The 19,170-nt window shown below is 49.4% G+C and overlaps 1 protein-coding gene across 7 annotated transcripts in view; it reads left to right on the top strand.

Annotated features, from left to right (window-relative positions):
* SPTB (spectrin beta, erythrocytic) overlaps positions 1–19,170 on the top strand; it is a 141,708-nt gene that overhangs the window by 75,737 nt on the left and 46,801 nt on the right. For all 7 annotated transcript variants that reach the window (XR_014810944.1, XM_013978290.3, XM_084969428.1 and 4 more), the window contains 11 exons: positions 6,008–6,159; positions 7,843–8,016; positions 9,253–9,344; positions 9,723–9,803; positions 10,103–10,218; positions 10,643–10,755; positions 11,532–11,719; positions 13,754–13,871; positions 15,838–15,996; positions 17,162–17,464; positions 18,199–18,349. Coding sequence is in view for 6 of the 7 variants with exons in the window: in XM_013978290.3 (XP_013833744.3) it covers positions 6,008–6,159; positions 7,843–8,016; positions 9,253–9,344; positions 9,723–9,803; positions 10,103–10,218; positions 10,643–10,755; positions 11,532–11,719; positions 13,754–13,871; positions 15,838–15,996; positions 17,162–17,464; positions 18,199–18,349 (1,647 nt within the window). In the remaining variant the exon portion in view is untranslated. The remainder of the gene's footprint in view (positions 1–6,007; positions 6,160–7,842; positions 8,017–9,252; positions 9,345–9,722; positions 9,804–10,102; positions 10,219–10,642; positions 10,756–11,531; positions 11,720–13,753; positions 13,872–15,837; positions 15,997–17,161; positions 17,465–18,198; positions 18,350–19,170) is intronic.

Genomic DNA, 19,170 nt, shown 5'->3' with positions numbered 1-19,170 from the left:
GAGCCACATCTGTGACCTACACTCCAACTCAGAGCAATGCCGGATCCTTAACCCACTGAGTGAGGCCAGGGATTAAACCTGCATCCTCATGGATGCTAGTCAGATTCATTTCTGCTGTGCCACAATGGAAAGCCTCATTTTTTCTGTTAACTCTTTGTTCACATTCTTGTCCATTTTACTATTGGATTATTGGTTTTTTCCTCATTAATTTGTAAATATTCTTTACACAGTAGGTAAGTTTGCCATTCGTGATGTCAATTACAAATACTTTTCCTCATTTGTTGAATTTGCTTATGGTATATTATCTCACACAAAAAAAATTTTTAAGGCGCTTGAACTTTCAATCTTTTATTTTATGGATTTTACATTTTGTGTCAGAATTAGAAAGCCCCTCTTTATACCAACATTATAAAAACCATTCTCCCATGATTGATTTTGGTATTTTTATGGTTTCATATTTTACATTTCAATTTTTTTTTTTTTTTTTTTTTTGTCTTTTCTGGGGCTGCACCTGCAGCATACGGAGGTTCCCAGGTTAGGGGTCTAATCAGAGCTGTAGCCACTGGCCTACGCCAGAGCCACAGCAAGTCGGGATCCAAGCTGCCTCTGTGACCTACACCACAGCTTGCGGCAACACCGGATTCTTAACCCACTGAGCAAGGCCAGGGACCAAACCCACATCCTCATGGATACTAGTTGGGTTCTTAACCCGCTGAAATAGGAACTCCAATTTTTATTTATTTTTACAATGAGCATTCTAATCATTTGTCTAGTTCCCCCAAATTTAAATTATATAAATACATTTTTGGAGTTCTTTGTGGTGCAGTAAGTTAAGGATCTGGCATTTTCACTGCAGTGGCTTGGATTGCTGCGATGGTGCAGTTTCAATCCCTGGCCTGGAAACTTCCACAAACTGAGGGAATGGACACACACACACACACACACACAAATATATATATATATATATATATATATATATATATATATATATATGTATTTTAAATAATACTAAATATATAAATTTACGGTAACTTAACATCTTTATGATATTGAATTTTCTTGTTCAAGAATTGGGTACACCTTTCTCTTTGCTCAACTCTTTGGTGTGCCTTGGGAGACTTTTTAATAGATTTATGCAGATTTTGCACAGTTGTCTTTAAGTTTATGCTGAAATAGTTTGTCTTTTTCTTATCGTTAGGGGCCTTCCAAATTCCCATTTCAGGAACTGATTCTGTCATCCCTTCAAGGATTTCTTTTGGCCTATAGGATTAAATCTAAACTTCTTAGTTTTTTACTCAAGGCTTTTCACATCCAATTCAAAAACCCATTTTCCACACATCTTCTTCTTACCTGTAGCCACTCAGCAGCCCCTGAGCAAGCTTTATCCTTTTCTGTATCCCATCTCCTTGGCTTCCCCACCTCCTCAGCCTGGACAGGGTGGTTTTCTTCTCAAGCCTCCTCTGCTTAACTGCTCCAATTAGAACTGACCTCTGACCATTTATTGTATGTGCCATTTATCTGGTAACTAATGCAATATTCCCTTGTGTCAGCTTGTGTATTATTTAAACCAACTGCTCTTTATCTGTTGTGTGGTTGCAGAACTATTCGTGGGTCTGTGTCTTGTTTCCTCAACTAGATTGCGAGGCCGCTGGGGAGAGTGAGCCCACCTTACGCTCCCTGCAACATCTGGGACAGGGCCCTGCACGCAGTCATAGCAATGATACAACCATAGTTAACGTTTACTGCAAGCTTTCTGTGTGCCAGCTGCTGTTTTAAGCACTTTCCGTGTATGATCTCATCAGTGGATAAATATTTGAGTTTTGTTGGGTATATTTAACCTCAAACTAAACCTTTAAGGGGGGCATACAAAAAAAGGGCACCCAGTCACGATACCCAGACAGTGATTTTAGCTAGCTGGTAAGAGAGGAAGGTGAGTTTTCTCGGAAAGAAGGAGGATGGCCACAGCCTGAGAAGGAGGGAGAGAGGAACAGGCAGAAATGGAGACGTTCTGGGCAGAGACATGAGTATTTTCTGAGGTTCTGGTGGCTTTAAGTCAGGCCATGCTGGTGGACTTGCACTGACAGGTCAGGGAAATAAAGCCTGGCTCCTGGCAGGGCCTTGCTGAGGCCTCTTTTCCACAGTGATTCCCTGCAGGATAGCCCGGGGCCTCTGGGGACAGCAGGCCCAACACGTGGCTGCCTTCCTGGCCTGTCTGCACCTCCAGGCTGCCCAGTCCAGCTGGCTCTGGGCTGCCCGCCTCTCCTGCACTGGGAAGGCTCCACTGAGCGCCTGGACATTGCTGGGGGTGGATGTGGTGACAAGCAGCAGCCAAAGCTACTGAGCCGATGGGGAAATGAATCCCCACCCCTGGGCCTTTCTCTCATGACCATCGTTCACCTCTCAAAATCTCTCCCATCTCAACACTGCAAAATTTCAGGGGGCTGGGGATTCTGGGCAATTCCACTCCAGCCTTCAAGCAAAAGGCAGCCAGGAGGCTGCCTGCCTGAACTGGAAACCTGCAGCTCCAGCATTTTGGGGTCCAGGAAGCCTTGTTCAGATATTGAGAACTAGCGCTCTAAGGGTGATTTATACTGGCACCGATTTGTGTGCCAGCCCAGTAGCCTAGAATTAAATTCCACATCCAAGCCAGAGGCTCTTCCTTACAGTCTGCTGAGCACAAATACATGGGCCCCAGCACCCACCGTAATGAAATCTTTGGATTCTTCAAGACAAGAAAGGGAGAAAGAAAGAAAGGACTTTGGCTTTTTGAGACACTTAGCCCTAAAGGCAAAAAGATTACAGCCCCTGAGACAAAGCTCCACAACAGATGGGAAGGGCTAGCCTCTTACAGAACAGATCTGGTCTCTAGGGAGAACACGGAGGGATTGTGGCTGGCTCTGTTGAATCTAAACATCTTTCAGCATAAATGCAGTTGCTTTCTGTCCAATGTGTCATCAAAACTTCAGTTACGTTTTCCCAAAGCAGTCCTTGAAATCAGGGAAGTGGCCTGATAGAGTAGGGTTTTTTTTTCCCCCTGAAACTTTGCCCAGAGGTCCAGAATGAATGGATGCCATTTTAGTTTTATATTTATTTCAGATTTGTTTAGTCAGCAGTAGCATTTTTTCCCCTCTTCTTGGAAATCTTATTTAGATGACTTCCCTGGAATTCTTTTTTTTTTTTTTCCCCTTTTTTTTTTTTTTTTTTTGCTGCCTCATGGCATATGGAGTGCCTGGGCCAGGATCAGATCTGAGCCATAGCTGCAACCTGAGCTGCACTGTGGCAGCACAGGATCCTCAAACCTATTGTGCTGGGCAGGGGATAGAACCTGCATCCTGGTGCTGCAGAGATGCCACCGATACCATCACGCCACAGCAGGAACTCATGGAATTCTTTACATGTGACTCTCCATCATATTTATAATAGAGTTTGTCTCCGTTAAGGATAGAGGCTCTCTTTCCTGTCCTTGAATGCCCTCCGCCCCCCACCAAGAGCCTGGTACCTAATGGTTATACAGTGAACATTTGCTGAATGAATGAATCAGTGAAGAAAGCCTTGAGTTCCTGACACCAAAATAGCCATGAATAGGAAGGAATTTGATGCCGTGAGCCTCAGAAACTGCTGGGATTATACCCTTGAGGCTGTGCTGGCTGGGCTCCTCCTTTTGTTGTTGTTAAGTCAGACATTTAATAATTTAAAAAGCCAACCCTTCCACTGTTTGGGCTCAGCTGAGCAGACATCTAAGCTGCTCCCACAATGCTGACGTTCCCTCCTGGCTGGGCTGTTCAGAGTCTGCTTTGGCTGTGACCAACCTGAACACACTCTCCCCAGGGATCCTCCGTGGTCCAGAAGCAGCCACCCTGCCAGGTCAGCCTCTGCCTGGAATCTTCAACCAAGATGCCCAGAAGCAGGTCGCCACAGACTATTCACTAAAACACACCTCTCTCCCTGTTTCTATCTTTTCTGCCCTTCTCTCTCTCTTTTTCTCCATTTTTCCTTCTATCCCAGCCTCTTATCCTCTCTCCAGCATCTTGATCAAACTTCCCAGCCCTAATTTTACAGACGCCAGCCTTTATTGTATAGTATTTATTTTATCAGAGGTTGCTCGCCTGAATTGGTATAGCCTGGGCCAAAAGCCTGGTTTGGGCTGAGACTGATTTAGGGTGGAGGTATCGTGTCAGCTTCCAAATCTAAAGATGGAAAACTCTGTCTGCCATTCTGGAGGCAAGAGAGAAAGAGCCTAATGACATGCACAGCCCCCAGCCCAAACCTCCTCTCCCCCTCATGGTCTCAGTGTCTCCATGCTTATCCTTCTTCAAAACCTACCAGCAGCTCCTTGAGAATAGGAAGTTTGTTTTACTTTCATGTGTCAACAGGCCTGCCACCAACAGGAGCTGAAAAAAACCTGCACACCCAGCTAGAGTACAGCTCTGGAGACCTACTGTGTGCTGGGCTCCAGGCCTTGGGGATACAGAGGTGAATGAGACAGACAGACTTCACCAGGCTCAAGGAGCCTACAGTCTTTTTATTTATTTATTTTTTTATTATAGTTGCTTTACATTGTTCTGTCAATTTCTGCTGTACAGCAAAATGACCCAATCATGTATATATACACACACACATTCTTTTTCTTATACTATCTTCTGTCATGGCCTATCACAAATGATTGGATATAGTTCCAGTATACAGTACAGTAGGATTTTGTTTATCCATTCTAAATGTAATAGTTTGCATCTTCTAACCCCAAACTCCTCATCTAACCCACTCCTTCCCCTCTCCCCCTTGCAGCCACAAGTCTGTTCTCCTTGTCTGTGAGTCTGTTTCTGTTCTGTAGATAGGTTCATCTGGGCCATATTTTAGATTCCACATATAAATGATATCATATCATATATTTGTCTTTCTCTTTCTGACATACTTAGTATGAGAATTTCTAATTCAAATGGCATTATTTTGTTCTTTTTATGGCTGAGTAGTATTCCATTGTCTGTATGTACCACATCTTCTTAATACATTCATCTGTCAACAGACATTCCGGTTGTTTTCATGTCTTGACCATTGTGGATAGTGCTGCAATAAATATAGGTGTGCATGTGTCTTTTAGAATGCAGGTTTTGTCTGGATATATATCCAGGGATTGCTGGATTGTACAGTAGTTCTCTATTTTGTTTTCGGAGGAACCTACATACCGTTCTCCATAGTGGTTGTACCAATTTACATTCCCACCAACAGTGAAGGAGGGTTCCATTTTCTCTGCTCCCTCTCCAGCATTTGTTATTTGTAGATTTATTAATGATGGCCATTCTGACTGGCATGAGATGGTACCTCATTGTAGTTTTGATTTGCATTTCTCTAGTAATTAGTGATATTGAGCATTTTTTCATGTGCCTGGTGGCCATCAGGATGTCTTCTTCAAAGGAGCCTGCAGTATTAGAGGAAAGACAGACTTTCAGTTAATCTGAGCACAAGGAGAGAGAAATGGGAAATGCAGATGCAGGGGTTGGGGGCCACAGGGGAGACCGAACCTAGATGAGGGGTCAGGAGAAGCTTCCCAGAGAAGTGCTGTTTCCCCCAACTCCTGAAGCATGACTGGGAGTTAGGTGAAGGGGGTGGAGTGGGGTGGAGGGACCGAGGGAGACCATTCTAGACAGAGGGAATAGGTGTTGGATAGATGAGTGAATCTGGCATTGAAATCTGAGTTCGCTGGCCCAGTGGTTCCGAGTATTCCGACAGCACAGGAAAGCAGATGATGGGGTTAGGGGGTGTCTTGATGCTGCAGGGGGTGAAAGAACCCCCTTCATTGTCCCAGTTGTGGCATATGGGCAGGTGTCACCAAAAGGCTACGCTCTAGTCACACATACTCCTCGGAAGGGAATGGAATAGATACACAACCTCCTCTGAGGGGGATGGGGGGAGACCTGGGATTAAGGTGAAATCCTTTGGCTCCTTGTCACATTGCACATGGCTCCTGCTGAGCTCAGGCACCTCACCCAAGGCTCTCCTCCCCACCCAGATGAGCGGGAAGTTGTTCAGAAGAAGACCTTCACGAAATGGGTCAACTCGCACCTGGCGCGCGTGTCCTGCCGCATCACTGACCTCTATAAGGACCTGCGGGATGGGAGGATGCTCATCAAGCTGCTGGAGGTGCTCTCTGGAGAGATGCTGGTAAAGCCCTTCTCTGTGCCATGGCCCCTTTCCTTGAGCCCTGTGGCTGGTACCCTGTCCCCTCTTTCGGAAAGACATGGTCTGGGGGCATCTTCAGTTCTCACGACTTGCCAAGGTTTCCCCCTCTCCTTTCAGGAGGTTTTAATACTGATAATGCGAGGCATCCGTGTGCCTGACTGGATTCTCTGAACATGTTCAGCTAAACATGTCCCAGCAGAAATGCAATCGTTTTCCTTCCAATAGATCATCAAAACTTTAGTTACATCTTGCTGAAGCATTTCAGAATTTCTTGCCTCTTTCTGGTCACTCCCATCCCTTCATGCTCCTCCCAGAGGCCACACAACACACTTGGCTCTTGAATTTCTCCACTTGGGATCTGGGCATCTGTGGCGGGCCTGTAGTGGGGGGGGGGCCCTCAGTCTCCTTGCACAGGCTAGGATGGATCTCATTACTCAGCTGGAGAAATTTGCCTCCTTCTTGGAACCAGGAGGAAAGCATGAAAGATATTTTCCTCTGTATCCAACACTCTCACAAGTGGAAATTTATTACAGGCCCTCTCAGTTGTAACCCACCCGGCAATAATGCTGCCCCTGCAGTAGAACCAGATCGAGGCTCAGGTCTTGCTCAGTTATTTCTATCATGACCTTGGGCCTATCAGGATCTTCTTTGCCTTCTTTCCCACATGTTAAAATGATACCTGTAGGAGTTCCTGTTGTGGCCCAGCAGGTTAAGAACCTGACATATAGTGTCCATGAGGATGTGGATTCCATCCCTGGCCTCACCCAGGGGATTAAGGATCTGGGGTTGCCACAAGCTGTGGTGTAGGTTGCACATGTGGCCCGGATTCCGTGTTGCTGTGTCTTTAGCATGGACCGGCAGCTGGCTGCAGCTCCGATTTGACCCCTGGCCTGGGAACTTCCACATGCCATGGGTGCAGTGGTGAAAAGGAAAAAAATAAAAAATTAAAAAATAAAAATTAAATCTGATTAGACCCCTAGCCTGGGAACCTCCATATGCTGCAGGAGTAGCCCTAGAAAAGGCAAAAAGACAAAAAAAAAAAAACCCAAAAAATTAAAATTGAAAAAAAATGATACCTGTGCTTAATGAAGTAGTCAAGATCCGTGGTAGCACATTCTCCTGTTGCCTTTTCAACCCCAGCTGAAATTAAAGAAAGCGTCTTGCTCTGCACTGAAAACCCACTAGAGAGAGTTACCACTAAGCACCCTTCAGATGAGGCAGTTACTCATCAGCGGTGGTAAGGAGCTTTGGCTGGGGGCTAGAGAAGAAGAGAGTAGAGAGGAAGGTTAGGTGGTGGGATGAACCTGCTATCAGACACCCAACTAAAAGCCACTCTTATCACCAGCCAGAGTTCCCCAAACTGGGCCTGGCACATAGTAAATGCTCAATTAACTGCCTGTTGCGTTCCTGGGTTTGAATGCCATTCATCACCTGCTCAGAAGTCTTGGTTCAGACCGGGAAGCGGTACTGAGGCAGCCTAGTTGCAGAGTTAAGAGAGGGCACCTCTGAACGTTGCTGAAAGGTTGGGGTTAAAAAATGACAGGGAGTGAGCATAGGAGTTGAAGTTTGGCTTGGAGGGTGAGGGGTGGATGCTGATGAGAGGAGCTGGTCCGGGTAATGCCCCTGAGGTCCTTCCGTGCCCACGGGGACGATGCTGTCCCTCAGCCGAAGCCCACGAAGGGGAAGATGCGCATCCACTGCCTGGAGAACGTGGACAAGGCCCTGCAGTTCCTGAAGGAGCAGCGTGTGCACCTGGAGAACATGGGTTCCCACGACATCGTGGACGGCAACCACCGCCTGGTCCTGGGCCTCATCTGGACCATCATCCTCCGCTTCCAGGTGGGCTCCCAGGGGGCGCAGTGGATGGAGGCGGCCTCTCCGGGCTGGATGGGGCTTGGGAACCTTATTCGGTAGAGACCAAGTGTGTGCATGTTCCGGAGGCCAGAGGCCTGTCCGTTGGCACAACTCTTGTGGGAAGAAAAAGCCATTCTCTGCATCGCCCTGTTGCCGAAGCTCAGAACGAGCTGTTCAGTCAGCAGTGCAGGCTTTTGAGAGAGATGATAGAAATTGGTGGCTGGCCTGAGATCTGGCTGTAAGATCTGCTTTTGGCCCCTCCCCTTCCCCACAGGTGTAACTTTTTTTTGGTTTTTAAGGAGGTTGTTTCAGAAATTGCAAAAACAGTACAGAAGATCTGCTTTTCTGTTTTTCGGTCAGAAGCTTTTCTCTTCCCACCCTGAAACTCAAGGTTCACAATTTGCAAGGCCATTTAGAAAGCGCAAGGGAAGGAAAGCAGATCCTTCCCCCTGCTGGTCTGAGGACAGAAAGAACCTCATGGCAGGAGGTAAAGGGAGGGAGGAGGAAGAGAGAGAGCACCCAACTCCTGGCCTGAAGGTCTCACTCCGGTGGCCTTGATGTCCAGTCTCACTCTCCGTGGGCACAGAGGAGAAAATGGTGTTCACAGCAGAACTGGGGAGAATGAAAAGGCAAAAGGAGCTGCTCATCAAAATACAATATCTGGAGTTCCCACTGTGGCTCAACAGATTAAGAACCTGCCTAGTATCCATGAGGATATGAGTTTGATCCCTGGCCTGGCTCCGTCGGTTAAGGATCCAGTATTGCTGCAAGCTGTAGCAGAGGTTCCAGAGGCGGCTGAGATCCACCATTGCTGTGGCTGAGGTTTAGGCTGGCAGCTGCAGTTCCGACTTGACCCTTAGCCTAGCAACCTCCATATGCTGCAGGTGCGGCCTTAAAAAAAAAGAAAAATATAATACCTTCTTCCCACACTCATGCTGTTCCACGGCCCGCGTGGCAACATGCCTCTGAGGAGGAATGAGGACATCATGCTATTTATTCTCGGCATCCCCTTAGAGTTTCGAGTTGGAGCTTTCTCCTCTGACTAAGGCAGGGAAGCAGGCCTCCAGGACCCGGAGCCCGGGCTGCAATGTGGCTGCAGGGCTGGTGACCAGATGGAGGCTCCAGAGGAGGAAGGAGAGAGGGGAGCCTTCCAGGGAGAGCAGGGAGGCTCTGGGCCACATGCAGATCTAAGTCTTCCCTCTCTTGTGGCTGTGTCCGCAGATTCAGGACATCGTTGTCCAAACTCAGGAAGGTCGTGAGACACGCTCGGCCAAGGACGCGTTGCTGTTATGGTGTCAGATGAAGACGGCAGGGTATGCGCTGGGCACCAGCTCCCTCCTCTCCCTAAACACCACCATCCCCAAGGGACAGAGATTCCATCACCCAGAACTATAGCAGCTTCAGCGGAATCAATACAAAGTCTATCCTGACCTGATGCCTTGAGGCCCAGAGTATAGGATTCTCTCCCAAAGTTGCCCAGGTCAGACTGTTGGGTCTGTTGGGAGTGAGAGTCTCTTGGGCCCACCTGATGGGGGAGCATCATTGTGTGGCTTAACAGCTGCCCTCTTATTAAGGGGGCTCAAGAAGGGTCAAGTCCATTCCTCCCCTGATGTGTTGGTCCTTGGTTCACACACCTATTCACATGCCTGAAGAGTTTGTTTCTTAAGTCTTAATGTTTCTCTTGGATATAGCTACCCCAATGTCAATGTCACCAACTTCACCTCCAGCTGGAAGGATGGGCTGGCCTTTAACGCCCTGATACATAAGCACCGGTAAGAGGGAGGGGAGGGCTGTGGGAGCCAGGAGACCCTGGGGGGATTGAGACACTTTGCACTGCACAAGCTTCCCAAGACTGTTCCACCTGCTGTGCCTTCTCCTCTCACCTTCAGCATCCTGCCTCCCTTAAAATCCATCACTCCGCTGCCTCTTCCCCACCCGCTGGTGCTCACAGCCTCCCGTCTCTTCCTCTCACTTCTCCGGCTCAGCCACCTTGCTGCGTCTGCCCAGGGCCTTGGCTTCCTGCTGGGGCTGCCATACCCCCTACCCTTTAACAGTCTGGTTTTGCCCCCAGGCCCGACCTGATCGACTTTGATAAGCTGAAGGACTCCAATGCCCGGCACAACCTGGAGCATGCGTTTGATGTGGCCGAGCGGCAGCTGGGCATCATCCAGCTCCTCGACCCCGAAGGTGAGCTGGTTCCCACCCCAGCCCTTTGCTGCAGCAACGGGAGATGGTGCCCATGCCCAAGGGAGCACCAGAGCCACAGGGCACCTGGAGGAGTGCAGCCAGTGCTGGGCAAGCTGTGGGCACAGTGAGGCTGTGGTGGCCGGGCCAGGGCTCTGCTCTGGCCAGCTCTTCAGACCCAACGCCTCCTCCCCTGCCTAATTTGGGGCCCACTGTAGTCTCCATCCTTTTTCCTTCTTTCATGCTTTGTGGTCCTAATATGCATGTCCTGTTTCCACTAAAATCACAGCCCCATTTCTCTTCTGCTCTTGCCATCACTTGGTACCTATAGTTGAACTTTGTGATGGAGACACAGGGAGATGAACTCCTGTGCCTGACATTTCTGGCTTCCAGTTTGGTCCTTAGCATGTACCCCTTCCCCTTGCAGATGTCTTCACAGAAAACCCCGACGAGAAATCCATCATTACCTACGTGGTGGCGTTTTACCACTACTTCTCCAAGATGAAGGTGCTGGCAGTGGAGGGCAAGCGCGTCGGCAAGGTAACCAGAGAGTCACTGTTTCCCTGTTTGCCACACACTGGCCAGGAACTGAGATGCTCCTTTTTGTCCTAAGAGCTTTGTGTCTGGGGTCTAGCCATGGGGAAGGGTGCGGATCAGCCCTCACCAACTTTCTCTGAAGTCAAGCATTGCCGAGCTAATGGCTCCTGAGCTGAATTGCAACGCAGGTTGTTGGTCTGAATGATAACATAGCCTGTGGCTCTGAGCCAACCTTCCACCTGCAAGCCCATGTCTCATGAACCCTCCCACGGGAACGAAACAGGTTCTTGCTTGGTGGTCTATTGTGGTGTCAGGCCTCTTAGGCTCCTACAGCATAGCAGGGAGCCAACCTCATGCCAGACTCCCTTCCTCTACTGGGTCCTTAGCTCCTACAGGGTAGGGACTGTTTCTCATTCATCCTTGTGCATCTGGTGGTTAGCAAAGACAGTGCCTGGAAGCCCTCAATCCCTGATACTCATTTTTCAATAAATAGGGCCTTGGCCTCTCTGGTGGCTGGTGTCCTGGGACAGTGAGCTTTCCAGTCTTTTACAGGGTTAGGGAGCGGGGAGCTGCTCGTGAGCCCGAGCACGGCCGGGCCCCTCCTGACATCGGCGGTGCACTCGCAGTCCAGCCCTCTGCTCAGCAGTGGTCTTGGGCTCAGGGAACAACCCCAATATCAACACTCCAGGGTTTTGCAAAGCGGAGGAGCACCTCGATTGTGGTCCCCACTGGCGCCCCCTGCCCTTCTGATGAGGATGAGTCATAAGGTGATTCCCTAGGTGATTGACCACGCCATTGAGACCGAGAAGATGATTGAAAAGTACAGCGGGCTGGCCTCGGACCTGCTCACCTGGATCGAGCAGACCATCACTGTCCTGAACAGCCGCAAGTTCGCCAACTCCCTGGCGGGTGTCCAGCAGCAGCTGCAGGCCTTCAGCACCTACCGCACCGTGGAGAAGCCACCTAAGTAAGGGCCCCGGGCACTCAGGAGGGTATGGCATCAGTGGCTGAGAAACCACCTCCCAAAGGTTGGCGGGGCTGGAGAAGGGATCCGGGAGGTGTGTCCTGGGGCTATGAGAGCTGCGCATCTATCCCCTCGTTCATCCCATCTTGCTCCCTGCTCCTAAGTCATCAGCCCACAGAAAGGGGGCTGACTCATCCCTGAGGGGGAGCAGGAGTGAAATCTCAGGCTTCAGAGTCTCCTCAAAGAACGTGTGCTGGAAGCTTCCTCTCTTCTGCGCACTGAGCTTCGGGTTTGTTCTCTGAAAAGGACCGCTGTATCCACAGCCCTGGAGCTCTCCGTGTGGGGCCTTGTTGCCCATCAAGCACATCCTTCTTCTTTTCTCCCATCTGTCACTGCTCATCCATCAGCAGAGCACTTAGCTTGCCTCTCGGGACCTCTGCTCCACTCCAGTGTGTGCAGGGCCTGCGTGCACATAGGCACAGGCAAACACAACCGTGCATACGCCCATACACGCACGTACGCACACAGAGCGTTCCAGCTTGCCTGTCCTTCACTTGTCCAGCTCCCCTGACACAAATTTCTAGCTCATCCGTGGTACCCTCTACCTTCTTCCTCCCCCACTCATTCATTCATGACTCTCAAACAGGGAAACGGGAGACACAGCGTCTAGAATGCACTATAAACAAGTATCTGATTTCTGACCTGACATTAACCCACTTTTAAGGTCCCGAATTCAATACAGACAGCCTTCCCCATGAGTCTACTGGGCACTTCACACAGGGGTGATATCACTTGGCTGTATGGGGGTTCCCAGGCTAGGGGTCTAATCGGAGCTGCAGCTGCTGGCCTACACCACAGCCACAGCAACGCCAGATCCTTATCTCACTGAGCAAGGCCAGGGATTGAACCTGCAACCTCATAGTTCCTAGTCAGATTCATTTCCCCTTCGCCACAATGGGAACTCCCAAGGCCACAGCCCTCTTGAAGTTCGTGTGAATCGTCAGATCTGTTAGCCTGGCCTCAGGGTGGGGACCTTGCTTACCAGCTGATCTTTGCTGCCTGAAGGAAGTAGAAGTGGGTAGATACTGGGTATATGCAGTTACCTGGAACTTGGACCTGGGTTCCAGACATCCACCCTGCTGCCGGTGGTTCTCAGTTGCTACACCTAAGATCCACCCGGAGCCCAGCCTTTCCTTCCCTCTCAAAAGCACCTGGCCTTTGGGACAGTTGTCAGGAGAGCCGACTCATGAGCACTCAGGTGAAAGTTGCTTTCAGTGCAATATGTTCTTATGTGGACAAGACTGCTTCAAAGGTTTTATTGACTCCATTAAAAAAAAAAAAACTGAGTCAAGAGCTAATCAGAAGCCTTCAATGTTTGCAGAGCAGGAGAGAGCTTCTTTGTATCGATTAGTAAAACCTGATACCTACAGGAATTATCAGTACATTCAGTTAGCCATTCTCCCTGTGGAAGCAAATGATAAGCAATACTGTGGGAGTTGTATTTTCTCTGATTTAGGTTGGAAAAACTCAACCCATATTAAATCTCAGCTGGTGAGTATGATAGATTAGGAGATGTTTTAACAGATAAGTATGTCTATATAGATCCTCTCTCTCTCTCTCTCTCTCTCTTTTTTTTTTTTTTTTTTTTGTCTTTTTGCCTTTTCTAGGGCCGCTCCCGTGGCATATAGAGGTTCCCAGGCTAGGGGTCTAATTGGAGCTGTAGCCGCCAGCCTACACCACAGCCACAGTAACGTGGGATCTGAGCCACGTCTGTGACCTACCCCACAGCTCACAGCAACACCTGATCCTTAACCCACTGAGCCAGGCCAGGGATCGAACCCACAACCTCATGGTTCCTAGTCGGATTCATTAACCACTGAGCCACGGCGGGAACTCCAGATCCTGTTTATTTTTTGCTTTTAAAAAAAATATGCTTTGCTATCCAAGCTCCAGGATGCCAGGGTTCGAGATTCTCTTCATAAAATACTGGCTGTAGGAATCTCGACGCTCACGTCTCTCTCTCTGTTTTCTCAACAGGTTTCAGGAGAAAGGGAACCTGGAAGTCCTCCTTTTTACCATCCAGTCCCGGATGAGAGCCAACAATCAGAAAGTGTACACGCCCCATGATGGGAAACTGGTGTCTGACATCAACCGGGTACAGCAGCGTTTTCCATTTCATGTGGCCAGTGGGGGGATTGAGCTCCTGACAAGGGCACAGAGAATGGTTCCTGTACAGGATTAAACCGAGCACTTTCGGGGTTATTAATGTGCATCTGGCTACTGAGGGTGCCCTCTGAGCCTAGCCCTGAGAGGTCCGACACTACTCAGTGTCCATCAGTTCAGCCCCTGTTCGGGGGGCAAGACAGGTGAAAGGGATGAAGAAGTACAAACTACTAGGTATAAAATATATATATATATATATATATACACATATTTTTTTGTCTTTTCTAGGGCCACACCTGCGGCATATGGAGGTTCCCAGGCTAAGGGTCTAATCGGAGCTGTAGCCTCTGGCCTACAGCACAGCCACAGCAATGCAGGATCCAAGCCACGTCTTGCCACCTACATCACAGCTCACAGCAATGCCAGATCCTTAACCCACTGAGCGAGGCCAGGAATCGAACCTGCAACCTCATGGTTCCTAGTCTGATTTGTTAACCACTGAGCCACAGTGGGAACTCCTCCTAGGTATAAAATAAATAAGAGGAGTTCCCACCATGGAGTAGTGGGTTAAGATCCAACCACAGTGGCTCAGTTTGCCATAGAGGTGCAGTTTCAATGCCCGGCCTGGTGCAGTAGGTTAAAGGATATGGCATTGCTGTAGCTATGGTATAGCTCACAGCTATGACTCCGATTCAGTCCCTGGCCTGGTAACATCCATATGCCACAAATTAAATAAATACATAAATAAATAAGATACAGAGTTTTGTTTTTTTTTTTTTTAAGGGCCACACCCATGGTATATGGAGGATCCCAGGCTATGGGTCGAATCAGAGCTGTAGCCAGCCTATGCCACAGCTCATGGCAACACCGGATCCTTAACCCACTGAGCAAGGCCTGCGTCCCCATGAATGCTAGTCAGATTTGTTTCTGCTGAGCCACGATGGAGACTCCAAGATACAGAGATTTAATGTACAGTGCAGGGAATGTAGCAAATGTTTTATAATAACTTTATACAGTGTATAATCTATAAAAATAACTGAATCGATATGTTATACACCTAAAAAAATACAATATCATAAGTCAACTATTCTTTAGTTTTTAAAATTACAAAAGAAAAAGAGGCAGTTGCTGTATAGTTTCAGGTCAAAATTGCTGTAGGAATGAGGATTTAGTGGGTTTGCCATTGTGTTGATTGAGTTCCTAATAAGGGCACAGAGAATGGTCACTGGACAGGGCTAAACCAAGCCACTTTCTATGGTGTTTTTTGTTTTTTGTTCTTTTGGGGTTTTTTTGGCTGCACGCACGGCATGTGGAAATTCCCGGGCCAGGGACTGAACCTGTGCCATAGCAGTGACCCAGGCTGCTGCAGTGACAATGCTGGATCGTTAATCTGCTGTACCACAAGGGAACTTCATCTGTGGTATTATTAACGACACATCTGGCTACTGAGGGTACCATGTGCACCTGGCCCAATATCCATTGGTTCAGCCCCCTGTTCAGATACCCAGGATCTATTTTTGGGGCCATTTTTATAGTTTATTCTCCATAGAAACTTGAGGTGTTCGTTTTGTTTTGTTTTGCTTTTTTTGTTTCGCCTTTTTTTTTTTTTTTTTAAGAATATTATCTACTTATAACCGAAATACCTTGACATCTTGGAGGTTTGGAGGCCTAGAAGTTCTAGCAGAGTGGAAGTGGCTATGTAGTCAATAGGAATTTACTCAGCACCCACAGAAGCAATTCACATTACATTAGACCAGGAGTCTGAGGCAGCTTTAGGCAAGAGGGCACTGGTAGGGCCCCAGCAGTGCTCCCTGAATCTTTGGTCGGCCCAGACAGGAAAGCCGAAGGGCTGTCGCTGAGCTTTAATCTAGGTTCTGCCTAGGTTCCTAATCACTCAGTGTTGGATGAAAGAGTTAGGACTCCCAAGACCCAAGAGCTCTCCTCTGTCCCTCGAGCAGGCCTGGGAGAGCCTGGAGGAAGCCGAGTATCGGCGGGAGCTGGCCCTGAGGAGTGAGCTCATCCGGCAGGAGAAGCTGGAGCAGCTGGCCCGGCGCTTTGACAGAAAGGCTGCCATGAGAGAAACGTGGCTCAATGAAAACCAGCGTCTTGTGGCCCAGGTAATGGGGGCTGCCCTCGGGGGTGCGGGAGATGGGAAGCCTTGTAGAGCTCCCCGCAGTCAGCGGGATAAGCCTCTGCACAGGCCTTGTGGCCCTACTCCCTGTGATTGGATGGATCAAGATTCACATCTGAAAAAGAACTCTCCTGGATTTATTTGTTTGTTTGTTTGCTTTGTAGGGCTGCGTCCGTGGCATATGGAGGTTCCCAGGCTAGGGGTCTCATCAGAGCTACAGCCACCGACCTCCACCACAGCCACAGCAACACCAGATCCGAGCCACGTCTGTGACCTACACCACAGCTCACAGCAACACCAGATCCTTAACCCACTGAGCAAGGCCGGGGATCGAACCCGCACCCTCATGGTTCCTAGTCAGATTTGTTTCCACTGCGCCACAGTAGGAACTCCTCTCCTGGATTTGTTAAGTCCTATATTTAGGGAAGGGTCACACAGTCCAAAAATGGCCTCCAAAGTTGTCTCATATGAGCCAGTCGCATCAAGCAGAGCCAGAGTTGGAGCTGACATTTCAGGGGTCCTCTTGGGATGTTATTAAAGCATTGCACTTTGAATGTGTCAGCCATGCTCCCCGGCCTCTGGCCTCTGGGGCCCGTGCCATATTTCACTCGCTAAAAGTTGACCCCGGGGCCGATTCTCCATGAGAGCATCTGTTCCTTCCCACTTGGAGCTTGGAATCAAATTAAATTCTATCCAGAAAAGGGAAAACAAGCGTTCTGAGTGACTTGGAATGTGTGTGCGCCCCAGATAGCCCAGGGGCTGGTGGGGAGCAGGGTGGGGGGAGCCGAGTACCGCTGCTTGGTTTCCTTGTGAGAAGCCCCTTCCACCCAGAATGGGGCAGGTCTGCTCAAGGCAGGGTGGTGAGTGCCAGCAGGTGGTGGATAGAGCTCTTAGGAATAGTGACCCAGTGTTAGCCACACATATGGCACAGCTAATAGCACCAGAAGCTTCTTATAAAGGTGCTTTCAAGACATGTGGTCTTTGGAACTTGGCTCTGATGAGATAGACTGAAAAAAAATGGCACAAGGAGCCCTTTGGGAAAGGGCTTTCCCATCCAACAGTTGTTCTGAAGGGATCTGCCATTTCTTTGCCTTTGGGGACCAGCCAAGGGGAGCCTGACTGAGCTACCTGTTTTCCTGCCTCTGGGACAGGATAACTTCGGCTATGACCTGGCAGCTGTGGAGGCCGCCAAGAAGAAGCACGAGGCCATCGAGACAGACACGGCTGCCTATGAGGAACGGGTGAGGGCCCTGGAGGACCTGGCCCGGGAGCTGGAGCTGGAGAATTACCACGACCAGAAGCGCATCACAGCCCGCAAGGACAACATCCTGCGCCTGTGGAACTACCTGCAGGAGCTGCTGCAGTCCCGGCGCCAGAGGCTTGAGACGACCCTGGCCCTGCAGCAGCTCTTCCAGGATATGCTGCATAGCATCGACTGGATGGATGAGATCAAGGTGGGTGCCAGAGACCCTGTCCCCCACCCCAGTCCACCTCGGGCTGCAGTGCCCGCCCTGCAGTTGGGGTGTGCTTCTGTAGGCGTCTTCCAGCCCCACCTCCCTGAGTCAGAAAGGGGACTCAGAGGCAACACAGCATCTGGCTGCATCTGCCTGTCCACAGCTTGACTCATTCTGCTCCAGCCCAGGTCCACTGTACCCCCAATGATCAAGAAATCCATGGTTCACAGTGGTACAAATACCAGCCTGTAGGGCCTAGAAGAGACAGACATCCATCAGGAGCCTGGACAATCAGGCTCTGAATGATCCTGATTTGACTCTGGTTAGAATCCAGACCTCCGGGTACAGGACCACCAAGAAGTCCGAGTCTCCCCGCCCTCTGCTGCAGTGGTTCTCAACTGAGGACATGCGCCACACTGACCACAGAGCTTTCTAAAAATGCCCATGCCTGGGCCCCAAACGTGGGGCAGGTACAGGAGATCCAGTGTAGGGCTTGAGCTTCTGAAAGATGCTCCCTGAAGGATTCCGATGGGCACTCCCAGTGGGAACTCTTGCTCTGTAGCTTCTTCCCTGCTGAGCAGCAGCCGTCTTCCAGCTGCATCTGACTCACCCTGGTCCCAATGCCATGGTCACTCCAATGCCATGGACACTTCCTTTGGAGGGGTCTCTTCTTCTCGCTTGTGGGTCTCTTCACCTCTTCTCACTCCCTCTACCCTGTCTGTCCTCTTTGCCAGGCTCACCTCTTGTCTGCCGAGTTCGGGAAGCACTTGTTGGAGGCCGAGGACTTGCTCCAGAAACACAAGTTGATGGAGGCCGACATCGCCATCCAAGGGGACAAAGTGAAGGCCATCACTGCAGCCACCCTGCAGTTCACCGAGGAGACAGGTGAGCCTGCAGGTGTCTCCCTACTGAGGCCTCTGGCTCAATGCCCCAGGAGCCTGGCTTGAAAAAAGTCTAGCTGTAGAATTCTGCTTCTTCCATCATCTAATGATGCAAGAGAGAAGTTTGAGGGAGAGCACAATTCTCCAGAGATCAGGCAACTGCTTTGGCAGTCTATATTCGGAGGGTGGTTTTTTTGTTTTGTTTTTTGTCTTTTCTTGGCTGCACCCATGGCACATGGAGGTTCTCAGGCTAGGGGTCCAATCAGAGCTGTAGCCGCCGGCCTATGCCAGAGCCACAGCAACACGGGATCTGAGCAGCGTCTGTGACCTACACCACAGCTCATGGCAACACCAGATTCTTAACCCACTAAGTGAGGCCAGGGATTGAACCCGCAACCTCATGGTTCCTAGTCGGATTCGTTAACAGACTGAGCCATGAAAGGAACTCCCAGAGAGTGTTTCTAAGCACCCATAAGACATCCTCTGTCTTTCATTCTCTCTGCTAGTTCAAGTTACAGACAATTTAGGTTTATAGCTTCAGGTCTTAGAGAGGAGTTCCCCACTGCCTCTTTGAGGAATCATCTTGAAATTTGTGCCTGGGTCTTTTTAAAAAAATCATTTCAAGTTGTGAATTTCTACTGAGAGTTGACCCAACGTTGAACTCCCTTATTCCTGAAGTGTTAGTGGGAACTCAGTATAAAGAACTAATTTGAAAGCCTGTCCTCTGAGCACCAGGGACCCACTGCATCCAATCCCAAAGCCCCAGAGAGAGGGCAGGTTCTAGATGGTGTGGCTCTAGCCTGGCGCCTGGTCTGAAGCTTCCCC

The sequence above is a fragment of the Sus scrofa genome, chromosome 7, assembly GCF_054392235.1.
Source record: "Sus scrofa isolate SSC_HxYL_T2T_F1_AM1 chromosome 7, Sscrofa_HxYL_maternal_Yorkshire_Landrace_v2.0, whole genome shotgun sequence".
NCBI classification, from domain to species: Eukaryota; Metazoa; Chordata; class Mammalia; order Artiodactyla; family Suidae; genus Sus; species Sus scrofa.
The sequence above is the reverse complement of the archived record's forward strand: the minus strand, read 5'-3'. Positions and strand labels throughout refer to the sequence as shown.